The sequence below is a fragment of the Anser cygnoides genome, chromosome 1, assembly GCF_040182565.1.
Source record: "Anser cygnoides isolate HZ-2024a breed goose chromosome 1, Taihu_goose_T2T_genome, whole genome shotgun sequence".
NCBI lineage: Eukaryota > Metazoa > Chordata > Aves > Anseriformes > Anatidae > Anser > Anser cygnoides.
In genome coordinates, this window is record NC_089873.1 from 115,739,839 (window position 1) to 115,767,112 (window position 27,274).

General features: G+C 37.5%; 1 protein-coding gene across 4 annotated transcripts in view; it reads right to left on the reverse strand.

The window, feature by feature from the left end:
- The window catches only part of ERG (ETS transcription factor ERG), a 147,302-nt gene that overhangs the window by 34,469 nt on the left and 85,559 nt on the right, over positions 1–27,274 (reverse strand). For all 4 annotated transcript variants that reach the window (XM_048071472.2, XM_066978885.1, XM_066978869.1 and 1 more), the window contains one exon: positions 533–750. In XM_048071472.2, the coding sequence (XP_047927429.1) occupies positions 533–750 (218 nt within the window). The remainder of the gene's footprint in view (positions 1–532; positions 751–27,274) is intronic.

Below are 27,274 nucleotides of genomic sequence, written 5' to 3' on the forward strand. Positions count from 1 at the left end.
GCACAATGCTTATGGCAAATTTAAAAGTAAAAATCAATAGTTTGCTCCCTCTGACATTACAAGAATTTACTTCCTATGGTTATCTATTTGGTTATATTTAAAGCAAAAGCATCAGACCTGATTACTGTATTTGACAACTTCAGTTGAGTATTAATCACATACTCCACAGCCCTAGATGGATCAATATAACAGCTCAAAACCACACCACAGATATATTTTCCAAACTTTAATATATGCTCTTTCACCCAGGTTGCAATGCAAGTTTATACTGCAAATTATCCACAGTCAGAAGAAACAAAGAAAGGTATTGCACAAGCTCTCAAGAAGGCTGTGCCTGTAGCACCACCATCTTAAAGGGGTTGACAGGTGTGAATTGCAACACACAGGAGACCTGTAGGTTTACTGGGACAGCAGCTGGTGGCCTGGTGTCTTGGGGCACTTAAAATGGTGCTCAGTTTGTAAGTTTAGACAAGTGAACTGCGCCCATCACAAGAAAAGAGTACATCAGCTGTGGTAACACTGGCCTTATTACCTTGACCCATTAACCTGGTTTGGATTACACTCCATCTTGATGGTGACTCTGGCTGGGGGCTGTGATAACCAGTCTTGTTGGGGAACACGCGGACTCATCTTTGACGTCTGCCCATATTCACTGGAGGAGGAGGCCGTCATCTCTGTCTTTCCAAGGTGGGGTGATCCGTAGGCACACTCGAACAAGGACTGGTCTTCACTCACCACTGATAACGCTTCCTGCAAACCAGAGAAGAGAAGTCAACGTGACAGTGTTTCAGAGCAGATGTTGTAATATCCCCCAAGAAAAAAGGTGATCATCCATCTTATGAGAAGACAAGTAGCTGGTTGTTTGCTTAAATGTCTACTGCTTTTTGGGCATGTCTCTCCTGCTGGCAGAGGTGAGGACTCACCATGCCAGATGCACATCAGGGAGGGACAACACATTCCGTGCCTGGTGAGACACCTCCTGCAAGCAGTGGAACAGAGGCACACACATGCTCAGCCAAAAGCCAAGGAAGCATACCATGGTGACAGGAGAACGGAGAGGGCAGGGAAGGAAGGTATCTCAGGCCCCTCGTGTTCCAGGTGTGGACATGGAGGGACAGCTCTGTCACAGGTGCTAGCTGTCAGGACGTGACCAGGAGCTAGACCTTGCTGACTCACAGGGAGCTTCTCTTCCTTCCTCTGGGACCAGGGCCAATTTGTTCCTGGACAGGGTGCCAAGACACAGCCGGTTGTCACCCCTGAACCAGGGATCCTGCTCTTTCCCTCAGCTGCAGCAAAAGGCAGATCGTCCCAGGCTTTGCCACTAACCAACAGGCCCCAAGCTCCTGTAGGACGCCATGCCCACTGACAGCATCTCCACCTCTCACAGAAACACTTCCTTGTAGCTTGCAGAACTTGAAGGCCCCAGCATATGGCCCCCAGCCCCCCGTCATGGTAGAAGGGACCAGCTGGCCATGGTCCCTTCTCTGCACCATGGGTGCAGAGGCTGGGGGCATGTAGGAGCCAGGTGCACCGCCATACACTCACCAGGGCACTGCACATGCAGGCCCACACCTCAGCTGGGATGAGAGCAATAAAACAGCACAGATCCATCAGCAGAGGAGGACAAAGAGGAGAGGGCAGAGAGAGAAGAGGTAGAGCAATGGGTGTCCTTCTGCTGACATGCTCAGGCCCTCCCCAGCTGCTGGAAGAGGACTTTGCATGAGTGGCAGCAGCCACATGGTATCCTAAAATCAGCAGTCACATTTCTTTGTTTTAAGGGCAGCTTACACTTATTATTCCTTTTATTTGCCTGGTTTGTGAGTCCTCACCTGTCACCTTTAGTTTTAACTCCCCGGTTATTACACCTGCCCTGCACATTCCTTCCATAGCCTGTGCCCAGCTCCCAGATTGTTGCCTCTGGTGGTAGTGTGAAAGGGCATCTGTGAGGCAGGATAGGTGCCACGATAACACCGCATCTGTCCTGCCTCCCTGACAGGGAGGTCTTTGGCCTGCCCAGACATGCTAAAAACTCCTACTGCTGGTGGTCTTAAGATTTCTGATGAGACATTCCTGGGAAAGCCTGCAGAAAGCTCCTGCTTTTCAAGGAGGTGGGAGGTGAGATGGCTGCTGGTCCCTTGCGCCCTAAAGGTTGCTCCCCTGGCTACACTGTAATGAACAACAGCAGGAGGACTTAATGCACTTGAATGTTAAAGTAGCAGGGGTCGCATCACATAAGCTAGAAAAACAAAATGTTATGTTGGATGGAAAAAAAAATCTTTCTAAACAGTCTGTGTGAGTTTTTCACGAAGATATATATATATATACGCTCATATCATATTGTATATACACACACATATAGTCTGGCCAAGTGATCACAACATTACCTGCACCTAAGACTAATTACTGCATAGTTCCCTCTATTCTGTCCCACTGAAAAGCTAATAAATGAACCAAAAATTAGGTAATGAGTTGCTAATTTTGGAAAAGTTAGCCACAGTAAATACATGTAAGTGTGAAATATATGGGGGAAAGCAGGAACAAGATTGCAAATACAACAGGAAGAATATTATTTCACTCTGCAGAAATCTTTCACTCTGTAAAAACGTTTTCAAAACAGGCATTAAATGCTACATAATGAATGTATTTCTTATCCTCCCACACACAAGAGATGCAAAGCAATTTTATTCTTGTTTCTATTAAACTTGACTCAACCTAATATAAAGTAATATAAGAATATTTAGTAGGATCATGAATGCAAACCAAAAAATATGGTGTTTCTATTTGTTGGTATCACTAGTGACAGTAAATATTGTCTGTACTATGGATGCACATTATGTTGCACAAAGAGGGAAAGTACACATTTTAACTTACTGAGGCTGGACAGGGAACACCAGAAATATGAACCCAATTAATAAGGGTTGTGCAAATATCTGAAAGGCTACAGCAAAAACAAGGCAAACATAAATGAACCCAGGAGAAGGATTTAGACCTTGTATTTCAGGAAAAAATGACTTGTTATTCTCGGACAATAAAATTGCAATTTGCTAGCTAGAGTTTTGTTCTGATTTAGTCATCTGAAATCCATCCTGTTAGCCTTCAGTTAGTGCATGCTGAGAGCTCTGTAAAGTCTCTGTAGGAATAACTGGGTTTCTGCCAACTTTTGGTGCCATTGGGTTTGTCCTTGTCCAGAAGTCTTATTATTGTGTACTTTATGATAGTGAAGGTCTCTGATGTTTTACTCCAAGTCCTCACTGATCTTTGCTGGCCTGTCTTGAAGGACACTCGGTCATGTGTCATCCCTCCCTTGCGCACATTACACAAGCTGAACTAATCAACTAAGTAAGATTTTGCATAATTTTGAGGAGTCAGCATAACTAGAGAGTATGGTCTAAACTATAATTAGCCTTACTTCCTCCTTAACTATCTTTTCTCTCTTCTCATACATTAAGTAAGGTTGAGGTTGTATGTGGGAAACGTGGAAACTATGTTTAGCATCAGTTTTGCTGCTTCTCCTGTCAGGCGGGATGCAGAAAGTCATACCTCATGTCCTCTCTTGCAAATGCAGTCAGGCCCATTGAATTCAATTTACCAGGAAGCACTACAAGGTGATGATATATGTGGTCCTTGCATATCATTACGCACATGGAGAAGTTGTCTGCAATACATGGGATGGAGCTGTGTGTCGAGAAATGGTAACTGCTGAATTTTTGGCCTAGTGATCTTAAAAATTGAGGATTTCTGTCCTGGGTATTTCTGAATCCACTGATCTTGCAAGACACAGTGATGCTGAACAATGAGAGGCTAGTGCAACCTGATATAACCTCTTGTGAAACACGTACTGTGGGAAAGCATAGAAATAGCATCAAGAAATTTGAAACATTTCTCAGCTACACAAGAATGCCTGATAACTGACATAATTTTGTATTAAAAAAAAAAAAAAAAACCACAGAAAATGTCCTCCAGCTGCTTCTTGTATGCATCGTTTCATCTTGTCCATCCTTGATTTCTCATTACTGATTAAAGCCTTCAAGTCTTAACCCTACATAAGCTGTAAAAGGAAAGCTCTAACAGCTGTACCGAATAGCTGACAGAAGGCAGAATGGGTCTTTCTTTCTTAAATACAGGAACTTAGAAATGTGCTTTCTGCTGTAATTCTAAATGCTATCTCTTCGACCAAATGTAATATCAATTTGTTAGCATTAACCATCATGAAGAATAGCTGCATGGTCTGGCCACTTAAAAACATAGACAAAGACATTAATCCTGACAATGTTTGGCAAGGGATTTTTACATATGGATGTCAGTTCTATTTCTAGTAAATTCTCTTCATTACTCATTTACATGTTAATCTTTTTTTCTCATCCATATTAACGCTATTACTGAAGCAGTTTGGCAACATCAAGCAGTAAGTGGGATAAAGCAAAGTAAACATTAATAAATATTATAAAATAGTTGTATAATAAGGCTCTTTTCCATCTTGCAAAGTTCTGCACCTTTGGGGGAATAATTTTAGTATTGAATGGGTCATCATTGTGGATTTCTCATGACAATAGCATATTCTCATGACACCTCAGAAATGAAATCTTTAATTTCTAGTAACCAGTGTCTGGGGTAATGTAATATGAAGAAACCCACACAGAATGCTTGCAGTGGCAGGTGGGAAAGGCTTTCATGCAAGCCTGTGAAGTCAAACCACTTCTAATATTATATGAGGTCAATATTGGACGCGGATTTTCCTTCTTTCTCCACATACTTACTTTCATGATGTCACAAGCAAAACATGAAAATCTGTTCCTTCATTAAGAGTTTTCTATTTTTTATCCTCTGTACTATGAAAAACCTTCTCAGCTGAACTTTCTGTACAAATGATAAAAGAACAAAATGTCTTTCTTTATTTAGTTTTGACTTATACTTCACTAAGTTAAAAAAAATAGACTAACAGACTGACAAATTTGTAGAACAATAGGTAGAGCAACGCCTTTAAAGTACGCATGAAGTCATTAGGACAAAGGTGTTTACTTAATCAAATACAAGATTACTTGGCCCAGAAACACGAAGTTACAGGAAATGTGATTGAAGTAGTTCCCATCATGAGAAGTATATGCAAGCTTGATTGTCCTTTATATGCAATGTCAGGAACTAAGGACAAAGACTTTTTTTTTTTTTCTTGAGTTTGATCAACATTAAGGAATCATTAACGGAGATAATGAGGTGTGCAGTTGTCTAGCATAATTTGTTTGTTATTAGGGTTGTTGTGGAAAAAAATACTTCAGTAGGATTTTAAAAAGAATTTTTAGGCCATTCTAACCTGGTGATGCTTTTTCTCAAGTTAATTCTAATTAGGAAACATGCTTGCTTGTGCATGAAATACATTTTTGTACTCTCCCTGCATGCCATCAAGCAAACCTCTACTTTAGACATTAGCATTTTCATTTATTTCTATGGCAATAAAATTCAATCACGAGTTCAGGTAGTACACTCACTGTGTGTATGTATAGTGTGTGTATATCTATATACACATGTGTATGTATGTATATCTAAGAATATTCAGCTCTTTTTTTTTCTTTTCTTTTTTTCTTTTTTAATTTCTTTGAATATTTCCATTGCTTATTGCTTATTCCCTGTAACAGAAAAGGTTTAGTAGATTTTCTTTATCCTCATTGTCTATCAAAAAATCTATGAAGTGTCTTGGTGGTCAAAAAATGCTTCAAGAATGTTTAAAATCAAGAACTTACTACCCAGCAATGTAAAAATTATAGCAGACAATAGCACACTAGTACAATCAAGAACATTGGCTACAAAACAGTAGGACCATGGGCAAGAAGTACATGTGAAGAGAAGGATGCATAAGGAGTCACAAATATAGCAACAACCCATTTTGTACATTGAGAGGTGCTTCAGATAGCAAAAGGCATTTCTTGCTTGTACAGTCATCACTCCCACACTTCAAAATGAAATTGTTACCCCTGACTGTGAGGCACATGCAGAGACACTGCAATAAAAAATTTTTAATTAGCTTTGCCATATGGCTGTGCATGTATATAATCTCTTTTTTTGATACTGATTTTATGCTACTTCTCCTAATTAATGTAAACAACTTCTATTTCATCTTTAATCTGATTTCATAATAATGCATGTGTAAACACAGCTACAATTCATTCAGACACAGGCTGTTTCCTAGTGCTTGTTGGATATCTACAGTTGGTCAGAAAAATCAATTCTCCATTCAATGAGGAATTTTGACATACTGGGACTTATTTTCATTTTAAATTAGATAAAGAAGCTGTTATATGAAAACTTTCACCAAAACATTTATTAGAAGGATGGATTCTAAAGCAGGGGTGTGTGTTTTGCAGGTGTTAAAACATTCTATTCTAAAATTGTAAATACAACATTCTTTTTATGGATTATATTCATATAATAGTTGTACACTTGAATGAACTTATTGGAATGGAAGTTTATCAAATTATTTATCAGAAAATAATATTTCAGCATTATTGAAATTATTAGTTTCACCACTTTCCCACAAATTTTCCATCAAGTTCCTGATAAACATTTACATTTGGAGAGGACCTGTATTTTCTGAGGGAAGACTGTTCTGATTAAGACCATGCAATTAGATCTGTTGTTTCCATGCTTTGTTGTACACTGTATCCCTTGCAACTTGATAGCATTCGTTATTGAAATTGCGTACAATTTAATTGTAAAACAATTGCAACTGAAAGAAAGAACAGATGAAAGTGTCCAAGAAAGGACATAGTATGCACCTTGGTATATCCATTCCAGACTTTCACTCTTGTTTGATGGTTTTCTATTCTTCCCCGAACTACACTTTCTGATGCTCTTCTGATGCAGTTTATCTGGAGTGAAAGGCTAATTTCAAACAGGCCAGGAATGTCATTTCCATGTTGGAAAACACGGCACATGAGAGGCTGGACACCAGAACCTCACAGAGCAATGGGCAGTCTTCCAGTCTGAAACTCCACTCTGCTCACATCTGAAGCAGGCATCGCTGCACAATAAAGCAAGCTGTGGCTGAACTGCTAACGGGCTCCTAGCCTAAATTTGCAGCCCTGCTTTAAGGCCAAGTCTTTGAGCCTTGGATTCACTGCACCAAGCAATAATCAGTGAAACAAAAGACAAGTGGTTGTGGTTAATGTTTTAGCCCTGCTATAGCTTATTAATCATGATGCTCTTACATCTCTATTCTGAACACTTGCAAAAGAAGAGGTTTTCAAGACATTCAATATGGTGTGTGGAACATACTGGAAAAGGTTACTACTTAAAATGCAGTCACCTGAGTCAGGAATTGCAGCACACATCTGGAAAATGTTTTCCTTCTAAATCTCTAAGTCTTGGATTCATTAGATCAGACAAAAATCCACATATTATATTCATGAGAGAGTTCAGGAACAACAAAAAGCCTTGGCAAGTACAAGATAGGAAAGACAGATGTTGTCCTCACCTCCACCCATGAGAATCTTATTGCTAGCTCAGCTAACATCCTCCACCTATTTGCAATGAACACTTGGATAGTCTAGGGTAATCCAAACACAGGCAGGGTGCTACCACTAATCTGGTATCTTCACCTCTTGCTGAGACAAATACAAAGGATGCTTGGAAGCAAAGGAAAGCCACTGCTGTGGTCCCACTTGAAAAAAAGAATAATCAAGCATCCATCAAAATGATGTTATGAAATTACAGGCTAGATTTATTTCTGGGAAAAAATCACAGATGTGTAAGGAGCAATCCTGCAGCCCTCTTTGTGTAAATCATTCTCCTGACTTCACTAGCACTAATGATGTGAATGGAGCCCTCATGGCTAAGCCCAAAGGTTTAACTTTCTGTCTTGTAGTGAACAAATTCTGAGACATTATAAATTCAAATGCAGGGTGCAGTACTTTATCATCATATTTAATATATAGGCTGTCATTCTTGAAAGGTCAGTCAACCCTATTTTTACCCAGGCTATTTTTGTCACTTCCTTTCATCATAGGGCAATATTTGTAGCATGAAACATTCACCTCCAGGTCCTCAAGTGCTTCATAAAAAAAGGAAAAATTACTGCTCCACTGTTGCAAATGGGGAAATTTTGGTAAAAATGACAAAAATATGTCTCGCTTTAGAAAACATGTCTCTTTCATGCCAAGTTCAGTGCCATATTTGGGACTACCCTGCACCCCACACAGAATTATCACACCAAATAGAGTTGACGAACCATTAACTTTCAGAGATCACAAAGTATACATGAACATCTGATTGAAAGAATTGCCATTTCACAATCAATTATTTCACCTGACATCTTTATCTCATAGTAAAGAGCAAATGCATAGTTCAACCCCCCCAAAAAAGAGTAAATAAATGGAAATAGGAAACTATTTCATATATGTCACATGCCCTAGATATCATTAAAGCAGCGCAGTTGGCTTATTCAAATGTAATGATGAAAGCCTTCATCCTGCAACTGGTTCAGTGCACATGCAATGCCCGAGTGACTTCAAAACAATGCCTCTGAAGGGTAAGTCTTGAAGTGGCTCTGCCTATGCAAGAGCAGTGCTAACAACAAAGAACTGCGCCTGGCCTCTAAATGAAAGCTGACCTTGAAATTCACAAAACTGTATCTAGAAGCCTAGGTAATAAAGCAATCTGATGCTATACAGCAATGAACCCCATTCCTTTTTTCCTTCTGCATGAGCAGAGTGCTGTTAAACTACTTAAAGACTGAGGCAATGCTACTTTTTATTTATTACACTGGTAGCTTTGCTATTCAGGCAGCTGGGGCTGCAGTCTGCACATGCTTGGGCTCATGTTAACATTGTAAGATCTCTTAGGTGGTCGGACATCCATGGCTCTGATGCAATGAGGACAAACACGTTGTCCATGCAAAAAGCAAGTGCTGAATAGTGGCCAGAGTCCAAATGTAACTCTCAGCCCAAATGGGTTGACACTTCAGATTTGAAGTATTTCAGAGAAAAAGACAAGTGCTCTTTCACCAGTGGCTTATATACTGTCTAGGCACCATCATGGTTACTTGGACAGGCCAGGTCTACTACAGAACCTGCTCCAGCACAGCCCACAGACCTTACAGGACAGCAGTGCTCAAGCAGCACAATGATCAGCTGGGCTCAGAATATGTATTCCTCAATGATTATGTCAAACAATTCATCAGTGCTAAAAAGAATACAATTGTATCCTGCAGATTGTATATTGTATATACATTTTTAAAGAAACTGTAGCTTTGTATGCTTATTTTAGCACTTCCATCCAGGCACAGAGCTGTTACACTGAAGTTTGAATGACTATTTTTCAGTCAATACAATAGACTTTTCTTTCTTTTCATCTTGATAGTATTGTCAATTATGAATTCTGAAAACCTGAGGTTTTTTCCTCCTTTAATCTTGTTTGTTAACTTATAGGGCTCCAAAATGGCAGTAAATTTTGGAAAACTTGGATATAAAACTCCATTTCTGCTTTGGTAGACAGCTAGTCTGTTGCCTCTACCCTGCTTTTCTGGTTTGAGACCTTCTCAGTCTGAAGGAGCAGGCAACCTTCTACTTTGTTATAAAAATAAAAAAAAATCTATTTTGGTTTTCTTTCAGCAATCTTTTAAGTATTATTTGTGTGGCAAAACAGGTGGCAGATTTGTAAAATGGCCTACAGCCTAATCGGAAGTGAACTGAAGTTTCATGCCACACCTGCTATGAACTTTTGCTAATTGACCAGAATCATTTAGAGGAAGAGTCTTAGGGCCAAAACAGCTGCCCAAAATAAGACAGCAATCCCGTTCCAGACATGCTATCCTGTCCTATCCTTTCTGTGTTTCCCATTAGCATCTTTGGCTTCACAGGTAGCGCCCGCAGTCTGAATGCAAAGTCTTTAAGAACTACTATGTGTTTATCAGATTCAGTCATCTGTCTAGAACTAAATGTTTTGCCTTGAATACATAACTGGCCCAGTATCTTGTTTTTGGCAACTTTACTGAGAAAAATCTTAGCAAAATAATGCCACACAGTTTTTTTTGCCTTATTCAAAAGATTTCTCCAGTGTTATAACAAGATGGTAACATTTGCAGCTATTTTTCCTATCACTTACCCTAAATTACAGAATTATATATTGCCTTTATACTGTTTCATATTTGTTCACTGTGGTGGGTTGACACATCATATATATATTTGCGCATATAATTATATATGTCCATTATATATGTACACACAAGTATATGTAAAGACAATTTTTAGAGAATCCCATCATCAATCTCAGAACAAAAATTTTAAAGTAAAAATAATTCAGTCTTTAAAATAGTTTTCTCCAATGTGTACTATATAACATAGACAAATTCAACAGCAAATTGATGAGAGATGTATGTGAAGGAATGAAGAAACCTTTATAACCAAGGTATTGATGAAAGAATTAAACAGTAGGGATAAAACTGAAAAAAAAGCAGCAGAGAAATACACAGGGATCAGCCTATGGAGGGGAAAGAGGAACCATTCATCAGTATCTGTAAAGCCGCCTTCCTGCAGCTCAGCTTCCCCCTCAGGGAACACTGGAGCTGGAGGTCCTCCTGCCTGCTACATCAGGATGCAAAGGTTTTTGATGCTCACATGTGTTCCCCTTCATACATATTTTAAATTCCCACATTCCTATTTAAACAACATTTATCACATTCAACATTTATTAATTTCTCTGCTTGATAACTTTTGCAAACAAACACTGCTTAAGCGATCTTTATTTATAAGAATGTTTTCATTTACTTCCAAATGTATTTATCTTGATATTTTTGACTGAATTTTCTCCATTAGATAATTGGAATTAAAATGCAAATGGCTATTACTTTTTTTTTAAAAAGAAAATAAAGTAAAAATCACTACATCAAGAGCTCTCTCCATTTTTGCACAACATTGTAACAGAGAAGTTCTTTGTTTACATCAGTTTCCCTTCCTTTTCCACAGCCACCTTTTATTCTGGATCTTCCATGCATGCAATGAATATATACGTGTCCCATGGTATTCCCCATTTTACAAGCATATGGAATATTGCTTAGATGAGTAATCTTTCTGAATTCAAAATTAACTTTCCAAGAATGCTGACTATGTATATAAAATCTAACTTCCTGTCATGATAACCTTTATAGTGTATAGCCTAACATGCTTTCCTATAATTGTTTATAATGAATATCTTGATTCATAATTCAGCACATGCTATTTTAGTCATTTGCTACAAAACATGACTAATGAAATTAATATGGGGTTGTATGTCATAGCATTAAGACATTTCTGCATGTGCTAAGATTAAGACAGGAAAGTACTTAGTAAAATAATGACAAAGTTAAGCATGTGCTTAGCTTTAAGCATATTCAACCTGCTCTCTTGGACCACCGTAAAGTAAGGAAATCATCATTTTAGCTTGAGCATTAACTATAAGATCAATCAAATAGACTGGTATGTTTTTTGATATACTGTAGTCAGAATGGATCAGAAGAAAAATGTTGTTTGACATTGATGACAAAGTTGAGATGAATATTCTTTGTTGCCAAACAAAACAATCAATCAATCAAACAAACAAAAATAAGAAATCCTCACATACACACACACAAAAAATGCTGTCATTAATAAATAAATAAATAAATATTAGTCCCAATGGCACCTTTGGTTTTACTTTTTAATTGAACTTATTACAGATGTTAAACAATGTCATTCTAAAGAATAACACCAATTCAAAATTACAAATTTTAAACTTTTTTTTTTCATTAATTTTCCTTTTTTTAGTCAACCTCTACCTTCACTGCACCAGTCATGGCTCTGTGACTATGTTTTCTGCTGAATCCAGTTATGTTTAATTGTACATGTGAAGATGAAAAGGAAACTGTGTGTAGCAATATTTTTGAGTTGGGAACAAGAGAAATTCTGCATTTTATCCTTGTAGAAGTATCTCTTCTAAGCTAGTGATTACCATCATTATCATTCTTACTAAAGACATTCCCTGCAATTCTAATATTGACTCATATCTGAGTTTTCTGTGACACCATCAACTCCAGGAGAACCAAAAAATCTTCCTGCTGCCAATGATGAGAAGAGAACTAAGAAAGTCAACTGAAGTGAAGACAATCTCAAGACCAGAACACTGAGATTTGCATTTACTACACCAAAAGAAAACATCAAGATGCTGATGCTTTTCCCCATACCTTGCTAATAAGACCATGTGACTAACAGGTTATACTATAAGAAATTAAGCTGGTTGGATGAAGACTTAAGATATGTTAAAAGAAAAGATTTGGATTTACTTTTCTTTGGACTTTACTGAAAAATGGCCCCCAGAATATCTTTATATACTGTATGCTATGCCTTCAAATGTACATACAAGAGAGGTATGCGGGCTGTTTCTCTTTTATTGTTTCCCCAAACAAACCCATTTCCTACAAGCTGCTCCCATATCTTTTGTGTCATGTCCAGCTTCCCAGAAAAACATCAGGAAAACAAAGTGTGAACTCAAAACAACCCATTTCCACAGAACAATATGCCATACCAAGGAGAGTGAGAGCTGGAGGGGGAAGGGCTGGAGAGAGGGGGGAGAGAGAGAGAGAAAGAAGCTGTTTTGATGCTGCCAAGGGACTTAAAGAAAAAAGGAAGGAGGAACTTTTAAAAGTCTCAGAGAGGAAGAGTTGTGTAACTGTAAATATGCAATAGGCAGGTTGCCAACTATTTCAAAGGATTTGAGGTTTCAAAATCATCCAGAAGGCTAACTGATTTGCACTCTGGGTTTTGAGCTTCCAGGAACACCTTTATATGTCTGACAGCCAGAAACTACCATATCTTTTTATAGACTACTCAAGCCATACTTGGTCATAATTTCAAGCTGAATCAGTAAGGAATGTAAACAGACACCATTTATGTTTCTCTGCAATCTAATAAAAAAGAAAGCATGGACTAAATAAAGCAAAATGATACATGTTGTTCTATAAGAAGGGAAAACAAGAAGATCTTGTTGATTTATTTCGTGGCTGACCTGAGCAATCTTCAAAGTTCCTGCTATTCAGTAAACCAAGAAAACCCATACACTAAACTCCCACAGGTACAATACATATCACTTGTTGAGACACATATGATAAAAGTCAATGATAAATGTCACTGTGCCATTTTTAAATCTTGTTTCGGTATTTGGGTTGTCAAGGATATAAAAGCAGAAAGAAGGAATAAAAATAAGCAAGGAACAAACTGTTTTAGTCTTGCTGTCCATGATGATTATGCAAGAAAGAAACATTTGTAGAAGCAACAGAACAATTGGATCACATTTTCCCAAATCATGAATCTGACTGGCTTTCAAATTTTTGGGTAGGGATATATTGCTTTTGCAGGGAAAAAATGTGGTTTCCTTCTGTTGATAAAATATGCAAAAACATAGAGTTTCCAATCACCTACAGTCCAAATTCTACCTCATGTCACCAAGACCTGTCATTACCATGGAAGAAGTACTCGACAAAGGAGATACAGGCCAAAATGTATGCCATGATGTGCTGATTTCCTACTGTGGACTCCATGGCACTGCAGCAAAAAGGGTATTTCAACTGCCTCAATAGTATTTACTAACTGTGAGTGTTATACAGTGCTAGATGCAACCCCAGACTCTGCTATCTTGTGTACTGAACTAGGGCAAAGGAGTAGCTAGACCTCGTTACAAAATGCTTGCAACTAACACAGGAGTGACACAAGCCGAGGGAAATGGATACATAGCACAACTTAAGAGCATAGTGTGACCAAAGTGAACGTCGTGGTTGTGCCAAGGGTTATTCTTCAATTTGAATGAGCTATGCAGAAGATAATAAATAAATAAATAAATAAATAAATACTATGCAAGACCAGCAAAAAATGGAGTGGCAGTGAGGAGAAAAGACTGAGAAAGGGGGAAGGCAGAGCAAAGAGCACTTCAGCACAAACTGGAGCAAACCCAGCTGAAACCATAAATGTGACTCATCTCTGCCCTCTCTCCTTCTGCAGTTGCTTTCACTGGCTCTACTTGTCTCCCTCTCTTGTCAACATCAAGGTGGCAAGGGGGGAACAGGACTGATCCCTACACATTTTGATGCCCTTGAGCTGCCCAGGACAATCCCTGGACCTCATGGTGGGGAGAACATGCCAGAGCGAATGCCGTGTTCAGTGCCAACAGCAATCTCCTTTATTCCCCTTTCAGCCCCAAACCCTTCCAGCTATAGATGTCCATGCAATATCCCTCCATGATCCTGCTGGGCAAATTCCCTAATGCAACATATTCCACTGATGGGAGGAGAGCTCTCACTCGTCATATGCAGAACCTTCCTGCTCTTCTGTAATGTTGGGGCTTGGCTTTTGATAATGTCAGCAGATGCCAACAGCTGAGGTGAGCTGAAACAGCAGTAAGTTGATAAGAACACTTGGCATGAGAGCAGGAAGGTGGGCTTTTTATGCTTTGTTTTCCTTATGAGATCCTGACAGACTGAAGACTGGATTTTGACCAAGGAAAATTCTTAGTGTTTTTTTTTTTTTTTTTAATATATCATTCAATTCATTTGAACATATCCAGCTAATGAGGTTTTTGTAGTTGTGGGTGCTTGGTACATTTGCAAGTCAACTTACTAATTATGATTCTCACATACATGTAGGTACCTAGCCTCAGTTATCCAGGCTTGAACTACACATCTGTCCAAAGCATGAATTTCTCCAGACCATAATTCTGCAGCTAGATGAATATAAACTGATTGCTGAGGATTTCCAACATTACCTTTACCAAATAAAAATTGATTTTAAATCGCTCAATGGGAACTAATTTTGCTTCATCACAGTTAATAGAAACTTGTAATTGATTTTACTAAGAGAACAGTATCTCTTCCGAATATTTTTTAAATATATGAAAGTTTTCCAAACTGTTTTCTTATGAGATACTCCCAGTAAGACTGTAATCTAAAACACATCTTTAGAAACCAACTCTTTTGTAAGAATATGGAAAACAGATCTAAGGCTTCAGGAAGATTTTTGTTTCCTCATGTTAAGTATTTCATCACTGACCAGGCATGTTTTAAGGCTGTTTATTACCCTCTGATGCTTCGGTATTCAGTCACAACTGTGGGGAAAGCATTTGCTAGAAATATTTTAAATTCCTGCCACATCTTGTATTCTACTTTCTGTATAATTAGGGTTTGTATTTTCAGTACACTAATTATTACATTTGTCACACACACAAATAATCTTTAAAAACAGTTAATTGAAAATTCAGTTTTTATATATGCCGTTTTCAAAGTTCAGAGTTCCTGATTCTGTATTTCTAGTACAATCCTTGGGGATATTTTCCTAACTCTCATGATACTTATTAGGTGTTAGTGAGGTCATCAATTCTTGCAAAGCAAACTACGTTAATCACTTCAAAACTTAATAGCTAAAAATTTTGCATTTCACACTGATTTTTTTATATGACCATTCTTATTGATATAAATGGAACTATTTGTAAATAAGAGCTAGCAGCCCTAAATCTATAGATATTTTTGAAAGCACCAGAACAACTTCAGTATTAATTGAGCTATGTAACAGCCTAGCAAATTTAGCAGCTGAGTATTACAATGTCCCATTTCATGCCAGATTAGAAGTGCTGAGAGGTTAGTAATGACACCGATTCAGTGAAAAATAGAAAAACTCTGAAAATCACAATGAAAGTGTCTCAGGATGGGAACCTGGAAATAAAAAACAGCTGTTTTCATAGAATCATAGAATCATAGAATGGCCTGGGTTGGAAGGGACCTTAAAGATCAGCTTTTTTTTTTTCCCCCTTTTTTTTTTTTCTAAATATGCAGTGATTTTTTCAAGTCACACTAAATTTCTCAAAGATGTGTGGATATAACTGAAAAAGACTGCCTTCTAGTCTTCTGCCCTAATCATTAGCCACCAGACCATGTGTGTACAGAACTTGCTCTGATTCATTCCTGCTACATAACTCTCCGTTCCCATTGGCCTTACAATATGGTAATAAAAACAGGGAAAAAAAAAAGAAAGAAAGAAAAACTGTACCTAGCCAGCAACTACGAGAATGATTAGCATGCTACTGATCACACAAACAGAAAGTTTTTGGGCTATGATTTTTTTTGGTTGGTTGGTTATTTTTCTCCTATATTTTTGTCATTCTGATGGACTTTTTTTTTTTCTTTCCATATAAGCAGGTCACTCAACATTATTTCATCAAGTGAGACAAATCGTATTTCTGGTGGAAAGGGGTGTAGGATGGTTGTAGGAGACAGACTGAAACTAGTTCTATCCTTTGGACACATGCTTAGAAGTTGAAGGTGACTCAGTGTTATATAAAGCAGAGAAAAGGCAATCTCATTGAAAGGAAGGAAGGAAGGAAGGAAGGAAGGAAGGAAGGAAGGAAGGAAGGAAGGAAGGAAGGAAGGAAGGAAGGAAGGAAGGAAGGAAGGAAGGAAGGAAGGAAGGAAGGAAGGAAGGAAGGAAGGAAGGAAGGAAGGAAGGAAGGAAGAAAGGAAAGAAAGAAAGAAAGAAAGAAAGAAAGAAAGAAAGAAAGAAAGAAAGAAAGAAAGAAAGAAAGAAAGAAAGAAAGAAAGAAAGAAAGAAAGAAAGAAAGAAAGAAAGAAAGAAAGAAAGAAAGAAAGAAAGAAAGAAAGAAAGAAAGAAAGAAAGAAGAAAGGAAGGAAGGAAGGAAGGAAGAAAGAAGGAAGGAGAGAAAGAAGGAAGGAAAGAAGGAAGGAAAGAAGGAAGGGAAGAAGGAAGGAAAGAAAGAAGGAAGGAAGGAAGGAAGGAAGGAAGGAAGGAAGGAAGGAAGGAAGGAAGGAAGGAAGGAAAGAAAGAAAGAAAGAAAGAAAGAAAGAAAGAAAGAAAGAAAGAAAGAAAGAAAGAAAGAAAGAAAGAAAGAAAGAAAGAAAGAAAGAAAGAAGGAAGGAAGGAAAGAAGGAAGGAAAGAAGGAAGGGAAGAAGGAAGGAAAGAAAGAAGGAAGGAAGGAAGGAAAGAAAAAGAAAGAAAAAGAAAGAAAGAAAGAAAGAAAGAAAGAAAGAAAGAAAGAAAGAAAGAAAGAAAGAAAGAAAGAAAGAAAGAAAGAAAGAAAGAAAGAAAGAAAGAAAGAAAGAGAAAGAAGGAAAGGAAGAAAGGAAGGAAGGAAGGAAACAGAGGAAGAGATGAAGCAGTCCTAAAGGAGATAAAGAAATTTAGATAAGGAAAGAAGGTGGATGACCAAGGAATAGGCTGAAGTCTGTGAGATTGGAGAATTCTGTTGGTGGCTAGAGCACTGGGAAGGTATGGACTGCAACAAAGTCAACCAGAGAAACTGAAAACTAGGTAATGTTCATGAGGACTTTGGTGTGAAGGAGACATCCAGAGTGACTGCAATTTATATGAGAGGCCATTGGTTAACCTTGGTAAATCTCAGTGTATGGAGAGAAATAATGGTCAATTTTTTTTGAGCAGAATATAAATCTAACTTTAAAACAGTATTCATTTTCGCCTTGAGATGTCTTTCGACAATGGATAAGCGAATTGACAGGCTGTAGAAAGCTTAGAAAGTGAATTAGAAAGGAATACAAAAAGAGAAAAAAGAAAAAAAATAGGACACTGAAGCTCAGAGGAATGGATGCTTCAATTGCAAGCTTCTCCACTGAATTTATTCCATCACCCAAAGAGGATAGAATCAGCATGTTGGGCCGGCTGAGTTTCCAAGTAGTCTTATGTGAATTCCTGATATGCTATGCTAAGCCTTTTTCTAAATGACGTGTAATAAGGAGAATGCATTTGCATGTTTAAACCGAGGACTTCTTCTTGTGTATTACTTCCACAGCTGTGCTAAGACCAGCAGAGGCATTGCATCCTTTAGAACAGAGAGGTGACTTGTTCTGCCATTTGCTAGGCACCAGACACTCTAGAACAAGTAGGAAAGTTCTCATCTTTACCTAGACACAACTTTCCTGGAAAGAATAGCATTTTCTCTTTGCAGAGGGCAGCACATCCACTTCCTTGGTGGTAGTGAGCTCCCAGGTATTGCAGTGGCCTTTGCACAGAATCTTTGCCAGGCTGCAGCTGAAGGGTACAATAATGCCCATGGTTTAGGCCCAATCATAATTAATAAAAGATGTTCTTGGTCTTTGCACACAAAAAGGATTTTGACAACTGCCCACTGTTCTGTAAAGCAAATGAAAAATTTTGCTCATACTTTGAGCTTTGGTGCTCCGTGCATTTCTCTAAATCACTGGAATAATCAGGGGTCATTGTTGCTGTTTTGCCTAGGACCTCTTTGCTGGCAAAGCTATAGCTCTTTGGAAGTCTGGGCTTCTGTCCTCCCTTGCTTGGCCACATTCTTATTTATTTACACAAGTATGGTGATTGTAATTGGTCTCCAGAGTACTGAGGTTTAGAGTTTATGCTCATTGTTATGAAAATTCAGAGTACAAAGTTTTTGTTTTTCTTTCCTCCTAGTGTCCTCAGTATGCTACGCTTACTGACAGTTTCAAAAAATCTCAGAGTTTGTCCTCCTTGGGATACTTCATGACTGAAAGTATTTCCTTTGCAGATGTTCTTTTCCCTCTTTCCATTATTGTTTTTATCAGCATTGACCTCCACTCGCTATTATCACCGCAATTGCTTATGCAGTAGATTGTAAATTATTTTGGATGAAAGTGCATTGTTCAGGCTTCTGCTCAGCATCTAATTTAGTGCCATTAATAAACTTAGAAGTTTCTTTTCCAGCATCATCCTAAACTTATTTGGTTTATCTTATCTAACCAAGATTTTATAAGAGTTAATTGTGAGGATTCATCAAACTTGCTTTTTAACAGCAGTAGTTGACAAATTTCATGTCCTTACTGAACCTTAGGTTCCTTTGCACCTAAATTCTAGACTCAAATGAAAACCTAAGACTTGTTAGTTTCCAATTCAATTCAATTGAATTCAATTCATAAAATAAAATAAAATAAAATAATAAAATAAAATCATAGCCTGACGTAATGAGAACAAGAAAAAGCCTTTAAAATGTGAATTTCTATGTTTAAAAAGCAGATAAGAAAGTGAAAAATACAACACGTTATTTCCTGAATTTCATTATTTTTAAGCTGATGTCATCACCTCTTGCGTTCTGAATTCTGAATATCTTTTACTGACAAAAATAATGAAATTCCTTCCTGTCACCTTAATTTGAATATTGTGTCCCACTACTCACAACCTGTGTTTTGAAGCTGTTCTGTAGAACCTTTCTGTAACATTTTTCCTGACCTTCTTATTGGACCTTCTGAATTTCTTGGAATCCTTATCTTTTCATTAGGGAAGGGAAGAGCAGAGCAGCCAGAAAAAAATTAGGAAAACAATGCCTTGGGGCTAACAGACACTACACTTAATACTGACCATTCTTGAAAGGTCTACCAGACCTTTCAATCAATCCTCTACAGTGTCATTAAAGCATTCAAGCTCCATAAATTGCAATATTTGGAGGGAAAATTGCCACTAGTATATAGAGGTCCATTGTATTTACCTGTGATATACTTGTGATGATTACAAACATCAAATATTTTCTGATAGAAAAAAAAGAAACAAACAAAAAAAAAACACTAAGATGAAGGTTATGTGAATTATAACACAAATTATATTTATCCAATAGGTTAGATGAATAGCTTTAAGTAATTACAGCTTCAGGAGCAAGCCTTAGTATCAGACATCTGATGGCAAGAATCCATTTGAATACCAGTTTACAAACTAGAAACATGATCAGAAATGTGTTTGGTTCATTATTTTTATTAATTAAAAAGTATGCTATAAAATTCCAGCCTAGTGAGGGTTCATTTGCATTCAATCTTTAGACAAGGTTCTCACTTTGCATGAGATCTACCTCCACACCTAACAGGTCAAGACCTATGCAGTAGTAACACCACGTATAGCCCCCTTAAGAAGTGGGTAAGCCATGTCCAAGTGGTGTATGTAGTTCTTCTGCAGGGCCTCTGCCCTATAATGAGTTCAGCCCTGTCACACAAAAGCATTTGAAGTTTTAAAGTCAGGCATTAGAAACACAGTATTTAATAGCAATGTACTTTGAATCTGCCTCCTGGCTTTTAAGCCTTTGGTGTAGAATCTTTAGTACCAGAGAGTCTTTTGTAAATGGAAACTGAGGTCTTCAGGCATTCATAAAATTTAAGAAACTGATATTTAAAAAACCACTAAGTATCACAAGACTCCTGATAAAAATTGTGAGAGCTGGCAAGACTTGCATCCTCTGAGAGGCATCTGAGACTTACAGAGATTGAGGCCAAACAAAACCTCTAGGAAAGAGGAAAACAGCCCTATGAATGCTCAGAAGAGAAACATACTTGGGACTGAATTTGCTGTGGTCTAGATTCTAAAAGCTTAGATTAAGTATGTGATACAGGTGTGAAAAAAAGTGAATCTGGGGACCACTGGGATGTAACATACATGCTAATTTGAAAGGATCTGGCACTGTTATGGAGAAAAAAATAGCGCAGAATGATGGCCAGTGATTTGCACATAATTTTAAAGATTGTGCTATACTTCAAAATATTATAAATGTCTATTCAAATGCATTAAAAACAGTCATCATTATCAAATCTGCAACAGACTTGCAGTATGTTACCGGCAATATTTTATCTGAAGTGTGTCATTGATACCCACGTGAATAAAAATCTAATGTAAAACCATCAAAAAAAAGGTCTGAAGACTTTTAAAGGGAGAAGAGTTATTAATCTGCAAAACAAAAACAGCCTTTGTTTCAGTGTTGTAAAGGAAGGAGGGAAAATATGAGAGAGGAATTGGAAAACTGCAGCTTTCGAGCATTTGGGCTGATTAAGTCTACAGATTGGGAGAAAGATATAGGAAAGAAGAGTACAGCAAAGCTTCTTTATCCAAATTAATCTCTTGAGTGACTGTCTTTCTTCAACTTACAATTATATTATTTTAGTAACTAAAGTCTTTTTCTAAGAAAGAAGTTCTAAACAATTAATTTTTTTATTTTTTATTTTTTTTATTTTTTCTGGAAAGGTACTATTGACTAATAGTTTTTATTTATTTATGTGTATATATATATTTATATTTATTTATTTATTTATTTTCCACATCACTGAAAGCAGATAACTGGCATAATGTTACTTTTCAATTGTGAGTAAATTCATCTTCAAAAATCCATCCAAAGCCTCACTGGGCAGAAGCAGTGGGAACTCTTGAGTGGTTCAGCACTTTAGAAAATCAAGAACCTTATTCAGAGCTCTAAGCAGAGATTTAACAATCTAACCTGAGGAACCCATTTTTTTTTTTTTTTTTGGAAAATTTCAACCTGGCCCATTTAAAGACTCCTCTGGCAGAAAGCACCAGTGATTTAGTTGGGATTGTAAAGATTTACTATGCACTTTTCCTATCTTATTAGAGCCAGGAATGGAAACCACTTACTTGAATTTCTTTGGCTCTGAATACATACTGTTGAATAGTTTATGAAGTTGACATCCAGAGGTTAAATTTCTGTCTACCTTTCATTTCAGCTTTATAACTGTAGCAAGTATATTTCCTTAAAACTTGTGGATTCTAAATCACAGAAAAAATATTTTTAATCTCACCGATATTAAAAACAAAACCAAAAGCCACACACTAGGAATTCAACAGTAAAGTTATTAGACTACTTTGATGATTAAAAGAAAATTAAGAAAATATTGGGTTTGTAGATAGAATGTGCCTTTCTAAAAAAAAAAAACAAAAAAAAAACCCAAAAAACCTATTTTTGTGTAATTTTTTAGTTCTGCTAAATGTTTATGAAACAAACAGTTTCATTAAAGACTTTCATTGAAACATTTTCAAGAGAATAACTTTCTTGACTAATACTACTAACAATACATACATTCATTCTTCTCACTGTGTAGCAGCCCCTTATGCATGGGAATAAGAATGACTTTTTGCTGTGTATCTATCAGACAAGGACAGGATCTGTCTCTATCCTTTTCCTATATTTTCCCTCCAAAATAGTAGAAATAACAAGATTTTTGACATCTACCTAGAGATAAGGCTTCTTACTATTTAAGCCCTCTAATGCTATACTTGCTGCAGGTACCTCTGTCCTTACAGGTGTATAAAATATGCTGAATTCATCTTATAAGTTTAATAAAAAGAAAGTGGGGGCTGTCACCTCACCATTGCAGAGCCCAGGATGATGAAGAGGGTAGGCACGTTCTTAATATAAAACATCAGTGGAACAGCTCCAACACTTTCAGCCTGGCATGCGTTTGTATGGTCTACTGGATCACATCTATAATGACCATTAGATGGATACTGTGCTGCCTGTGACCCTTCACAGAGCTTGCTTTTATGGCTGGGGCAACCCAGCCTGATCCAAAGTGCAGTGAAGTCAATGGAGAGACTCAGCACCTTAAACAGATGGAACTGTGCTGATCCAAAGCCAGGACAGGAAACTCTGCGGAAACATAAGAGCTACCCTGTTTGTTGCCTTGAGTATTTGTTTAGTGTTTTGGAATTTACTGACTAAAGCTGCATGGAAGAAACTTGGCAGCCAGAGACATTTGCCAAGTTGTGTTATTTTGGTTGTATCAGAACTCCTGAAATAAACCGAGAACTCCAGTGAGACTTTTGTGTTCATGTCATAGCCTCCTTGAACTCACTCTACCCAACTGCTCAGGATCAACCTGGAATGTCAGACCTGCTGCAGTTCTGTTTAGTAAGGCAAAAATTTTGTTTAGAACATGATGTGTCCAGTTCTTCTCTCAGTTTACATCCATCTTCTACCTCTGTAGCCCATTGGATATAGCTGATACAGTTCAGATTTACTCCAACTTAGGAAAAGAGGAAAACTCAACAGACTAAATGTAGAGTCCAACAGAAACCCCATGAAATTTGAATTTCTTCAAGTGGCCACCATGCTATATTTCCTATCACCGAAACAAGAATTAACTGAGGTGGCAACATCCATTAGTTAACCAACCAGATAGAAGCATAGTCTTGTGTTCCATACTCAGAAGCGGCTATTATGCTGACTGAAAGTTTCAATAAAAACACACTTCTGAAAATCAAAACACATCACATTTTGGGTAGAGTAGACATGAAAAAAGGAGCCTACAGATGATTCGGCTGGAGTTTGTGTTCATTAGGAGGGTTAATACAAATGTTCCTGATTGTTTCTGTTGTTTATGAATCTCGACCTTCAGAACAGTGCTGAAATGTGCTGTCTCCTAAAGATGTTCCCTACCGATATGACACACACTTTGCATTGTTTCACTGCACACAAGCATTAATATCCCAGAGGTAACCCACCCTTCTTTTAACGGCTGGTGACAGGTCCAATGGCTGAGCAAAAATCAGTTGAAGGAAAGGGAAGTCTTGTCGGAAATGAGATTAATCTTGTAACGAATGTTCAGCCCTGATAACCCATCTGTGCAGAGAACTGCTTTAACTGGAGAGCAATTAACCTTCACCTGACAAGCTCTGTCCAACCGTTATAAACAACATTAAAGGCACAGGATCCCCCTCTTTTTCCCTCTTTATGTAGACTAAACAATCAGATTATGAATTCCATGAAAACGGTACATGCAACTGTGCCTTGATGACAAATCACAGGAAAATTTTTTAAAAGGTAATGGCTGCATGGAAATCATGAAAAAAAAAAACCAACTGTCTGGCCACCACTTTAGTGAGTTGCTCTGATTAGTAAAAATCGAGCATTTCCAAGGGAATACCTTACGCATGAGGAAAGCTGAAGTGAATATGCCAAAGACTAACAATAATAAAAATGTATGCAAGTAGATAAGAGCTGGCTAATCACGTCCCAGGGACATTCCTTTCAGGATGGAGTATGTACTTCCCCAACACTGCTGTGAACACAAAGCCAAGGGGCAACATCCTAGAGCTTCTTCACCCATGGCCTCGTGGAAGTTACTTATCACAACTAGATTCAACTGGAAGAACCCATCTTCAGGAACTGGGCTTTTGGGTCAGGTCCCCACAGGACCAAATCTCCTGTCTGACAGCCAGTGTTCCAAGCAATGTGTTCACTTCATTCTTTAAAGAGTCATTAAATCCACCCTGATTCCCAGCCTGATAGACCAAAACACAAAGTTAAACATCTGCCCCTCCCACAGTAGCCTAAGGGAATAACTGAACATGGATCTGTTCTTCAGAGATGAAAAGGAATGATCTATGAGAAGCCACAATAGCTAAGTACTACTCAACTCTACAGGGAAAGGCCGAGATACTGATCACAGTCACAGCGGCAGAGACCTGGAGTGAAACCATGGGAGTCATTGGCAGAACAATGAACGATATTTGGGCTGAGCTCATGAATCACTTGGGTGAAAGCCTGTCCCTAGTCAAGCCATTGGCCAAATATTTTTGACTTCATTTTAGCCAGTTTCACTTCAGGTTTCCTAAATCCTCATTCATTCTATTCACATGCCTGAAAGCAATTACTCTGAAGTTACGATTAACAGTGGAGGTTTTCTGTCTTCGTTTACTTTTCTTTTGTTCTAGGTTTCTCTTGTTCTTACCAGAAGTTTAAATGTACAGCTTAGTCATGGTTTTATTTCTGTGTGCAGTGAAGCAAAATTTCCATTTCAGTTATTTTGGTTGAATATATATGTCAGTGTGAATTGCAAGAGATGGCCGTGACTCTTTAATATCCAGAACATGTTATTTGTTGGAGAAGTACACCTCAAGTGCTAGTGAAACATATATTTTATTTGATTATGTATACAAGTAAGGGAAGGATGCAGGCAACAAGCTTGAACATGGGGGAAGGTTGCTTGCTCTTAATCTGACAAAATAACACTATGTTGAACCATCTCAATTTGCAGTATCATAAAATGCAGGGCCACCTGTAATACCATTGCAGAATAAAAGAGAAAAAAGGTATTTCATAGTCCAATGTATTGGTTCTAAACTTTTACACAAACAGATCTATTGTACTGTAGCTTAAATATTTAAATAGTAACAGGTAGAACATTACCTTTATATTAAGCAAGAAGGGCTTAGATCTTTTCAGTGAATTAGACATTAACAGATAGGAAGTTCCTATTGAAAGCATTTCCTGTATTGGTAGTCCCTGATTTTGGCAACTTATCTTAGTAGGAAATGAATGCAGGAAGTATCTGTCTACAGACTCTTTATCATCAAGGTAATTGCTGTGGCAGCATTTTACTGTTTATCGAGGTAATAAACATATAGTCTAAAAAAAGATGTTTTTCAACTTTAAAGAATGAAGTTTAAAAAAAAATCTTATGGGCTAGCATTTTCTTTATGCAAAATCTTCCATGTAGAATTTATATGCTGCCACTTGTTTCTCTCCACACAGCTGTAATTAGGGATTTGTTGCATGAAACATTTCCCTTTCCAAGTGTCATTACAGCTCCTATAACCTAAGGAAGAGGAGTGCAAGTCCACACGCTTGTAGCTTTTTTCCCCAGTTATAACACTGTTTCTCTGTATCTTGCTCTCTGATCTCTATTAAGTCAGGTAGTTCTTCCACTTCCTGTAAAAAGCTACTCACCACTCCTTCCTTCAGGTATTTGCATATACCTAGTCCTTGTAATTTGTTATTCTATTTCCTTCCCATCTTTCAGGCACTGCTTTAACAGACAAAATATGCATTTCACTCAGCAAGTTGGATCTTTTCCTAGTGTGAAAGGGTTAACATCAGCCTAGTGACACCATCAGTTGCAATACACACTCCAAATAAACATATCATGCAAGTGAAGGGAGACATTGAATCATATGCCTCCCTTGCATTTATTAATTTCCAAAATCTAATTGAAAGACAGTTTGTCTGGTCCATTGTACAGAGATGATCACTTGGTGTGTCCTTCAGACTAGCTTTTGAAAAATTGCTATACCTCATCATTCTTTTTTTCTTTTTAATGTTTTGATTGTCATTTTATTAATTTTATTTTGAAACAAATTAGATTTATGACATGATAATTACCAGAGCTGGTAATCACTTATTTGAACACAGTAGTATTTTGTTGTTGCTGTTGTTTGCTTGTTTATTTTGTTTTTTTGTTTTTTAAATTACTAATATTTCCTGGTTATTATCAACGATTAACCAATGTCTAATGGCTCTAATAATGTTACTATCTGCACAGTAAAAATCATCAACCTGGTACCTAAGCATGCACGGCAAGGAAAGAAAGAACTTCCTTGTGATACAGGATTGCAGCCTGAATCTCCTGATTCAGACTGGGATTTGAACCAGGGTTCCTGAAACAACTTCTCCCTCTGTTCAGTGAGGTGAGCTGTTTATACAGTCCCTCTTTTAAGGGTGGGGTGAGGGGGATTAGGGGAGTCAGGGAATAAACTGAGGGACACGGCACTATCCAACCTCAGTCAGGCTTGTTAGCAATATTTTAAATAAACCCTGCAACCATAAAGACAGATACATCCTTTAAGGAAATAATTGATTCCTTTTTCTAATAAGTGCTTTGGAGTTTCTGTATTGTCTGTTTTGAACACAGGAAAATTTATTCTATAGTACACAAACAGGACAGCAGGATGACAAGCAGAACACATGCATATTTTGTCAGACTCTTGGCGCTTTATTACTGGCAATGCGAAAAAATGTTGGCATTTCTCTACTGTAGAATTATCTAACAAAGGAAATTAATTTTTAACTAGTTAATAATGAATCTGATAGAATTCATGTTGCAGTCAATGGATTTATTTATTTATTTTTGTTAATTTGACAAGGTTTGGAACAGCATGTGATACTCCCTACTATATCACTTTTACTTTGCTTAAATTGGTAATACAAGTAATACAAACCTGATTGTTCTATTTCTTTTCTCCACTTTATTGATTTTCAAAATAATTCTGCTGGCTTGATGTAGAAGCTTACGTTATGAAGCCTACTTTCTTGTGAGTGAACAGCATTATATATTTTTACTGGATTATAAACAGTCACATGGAAAATAAATATCTTCTTTTGGCATTAACATTTGTTAGAAATACTTTTTTATTTATCTTTCAGCAACTCATTCTCCAAGAGCACTAGATTCTTTAAATGTTGTTTCTGAAAACCTTTTTAACTCACGGACCTTACTGAAAAACATTTTGTTAAGAGATAATATAGTTCTTGTTAAGAAACAAACAAACAAGCCAACCAATCCAGACAGTCAAACATACACATATTCCAGCTGTTGTTCCTTGCCTGGGGACTTACTTCTGGAAAGCAAGATCCTTATATTGGAGTTAGTTTTGGCATATATAGCCACAAACCAGCTTGAGTTAAATGACTGATGATTAAAAGCAAAAGAAAACAAAAATTCCCCAA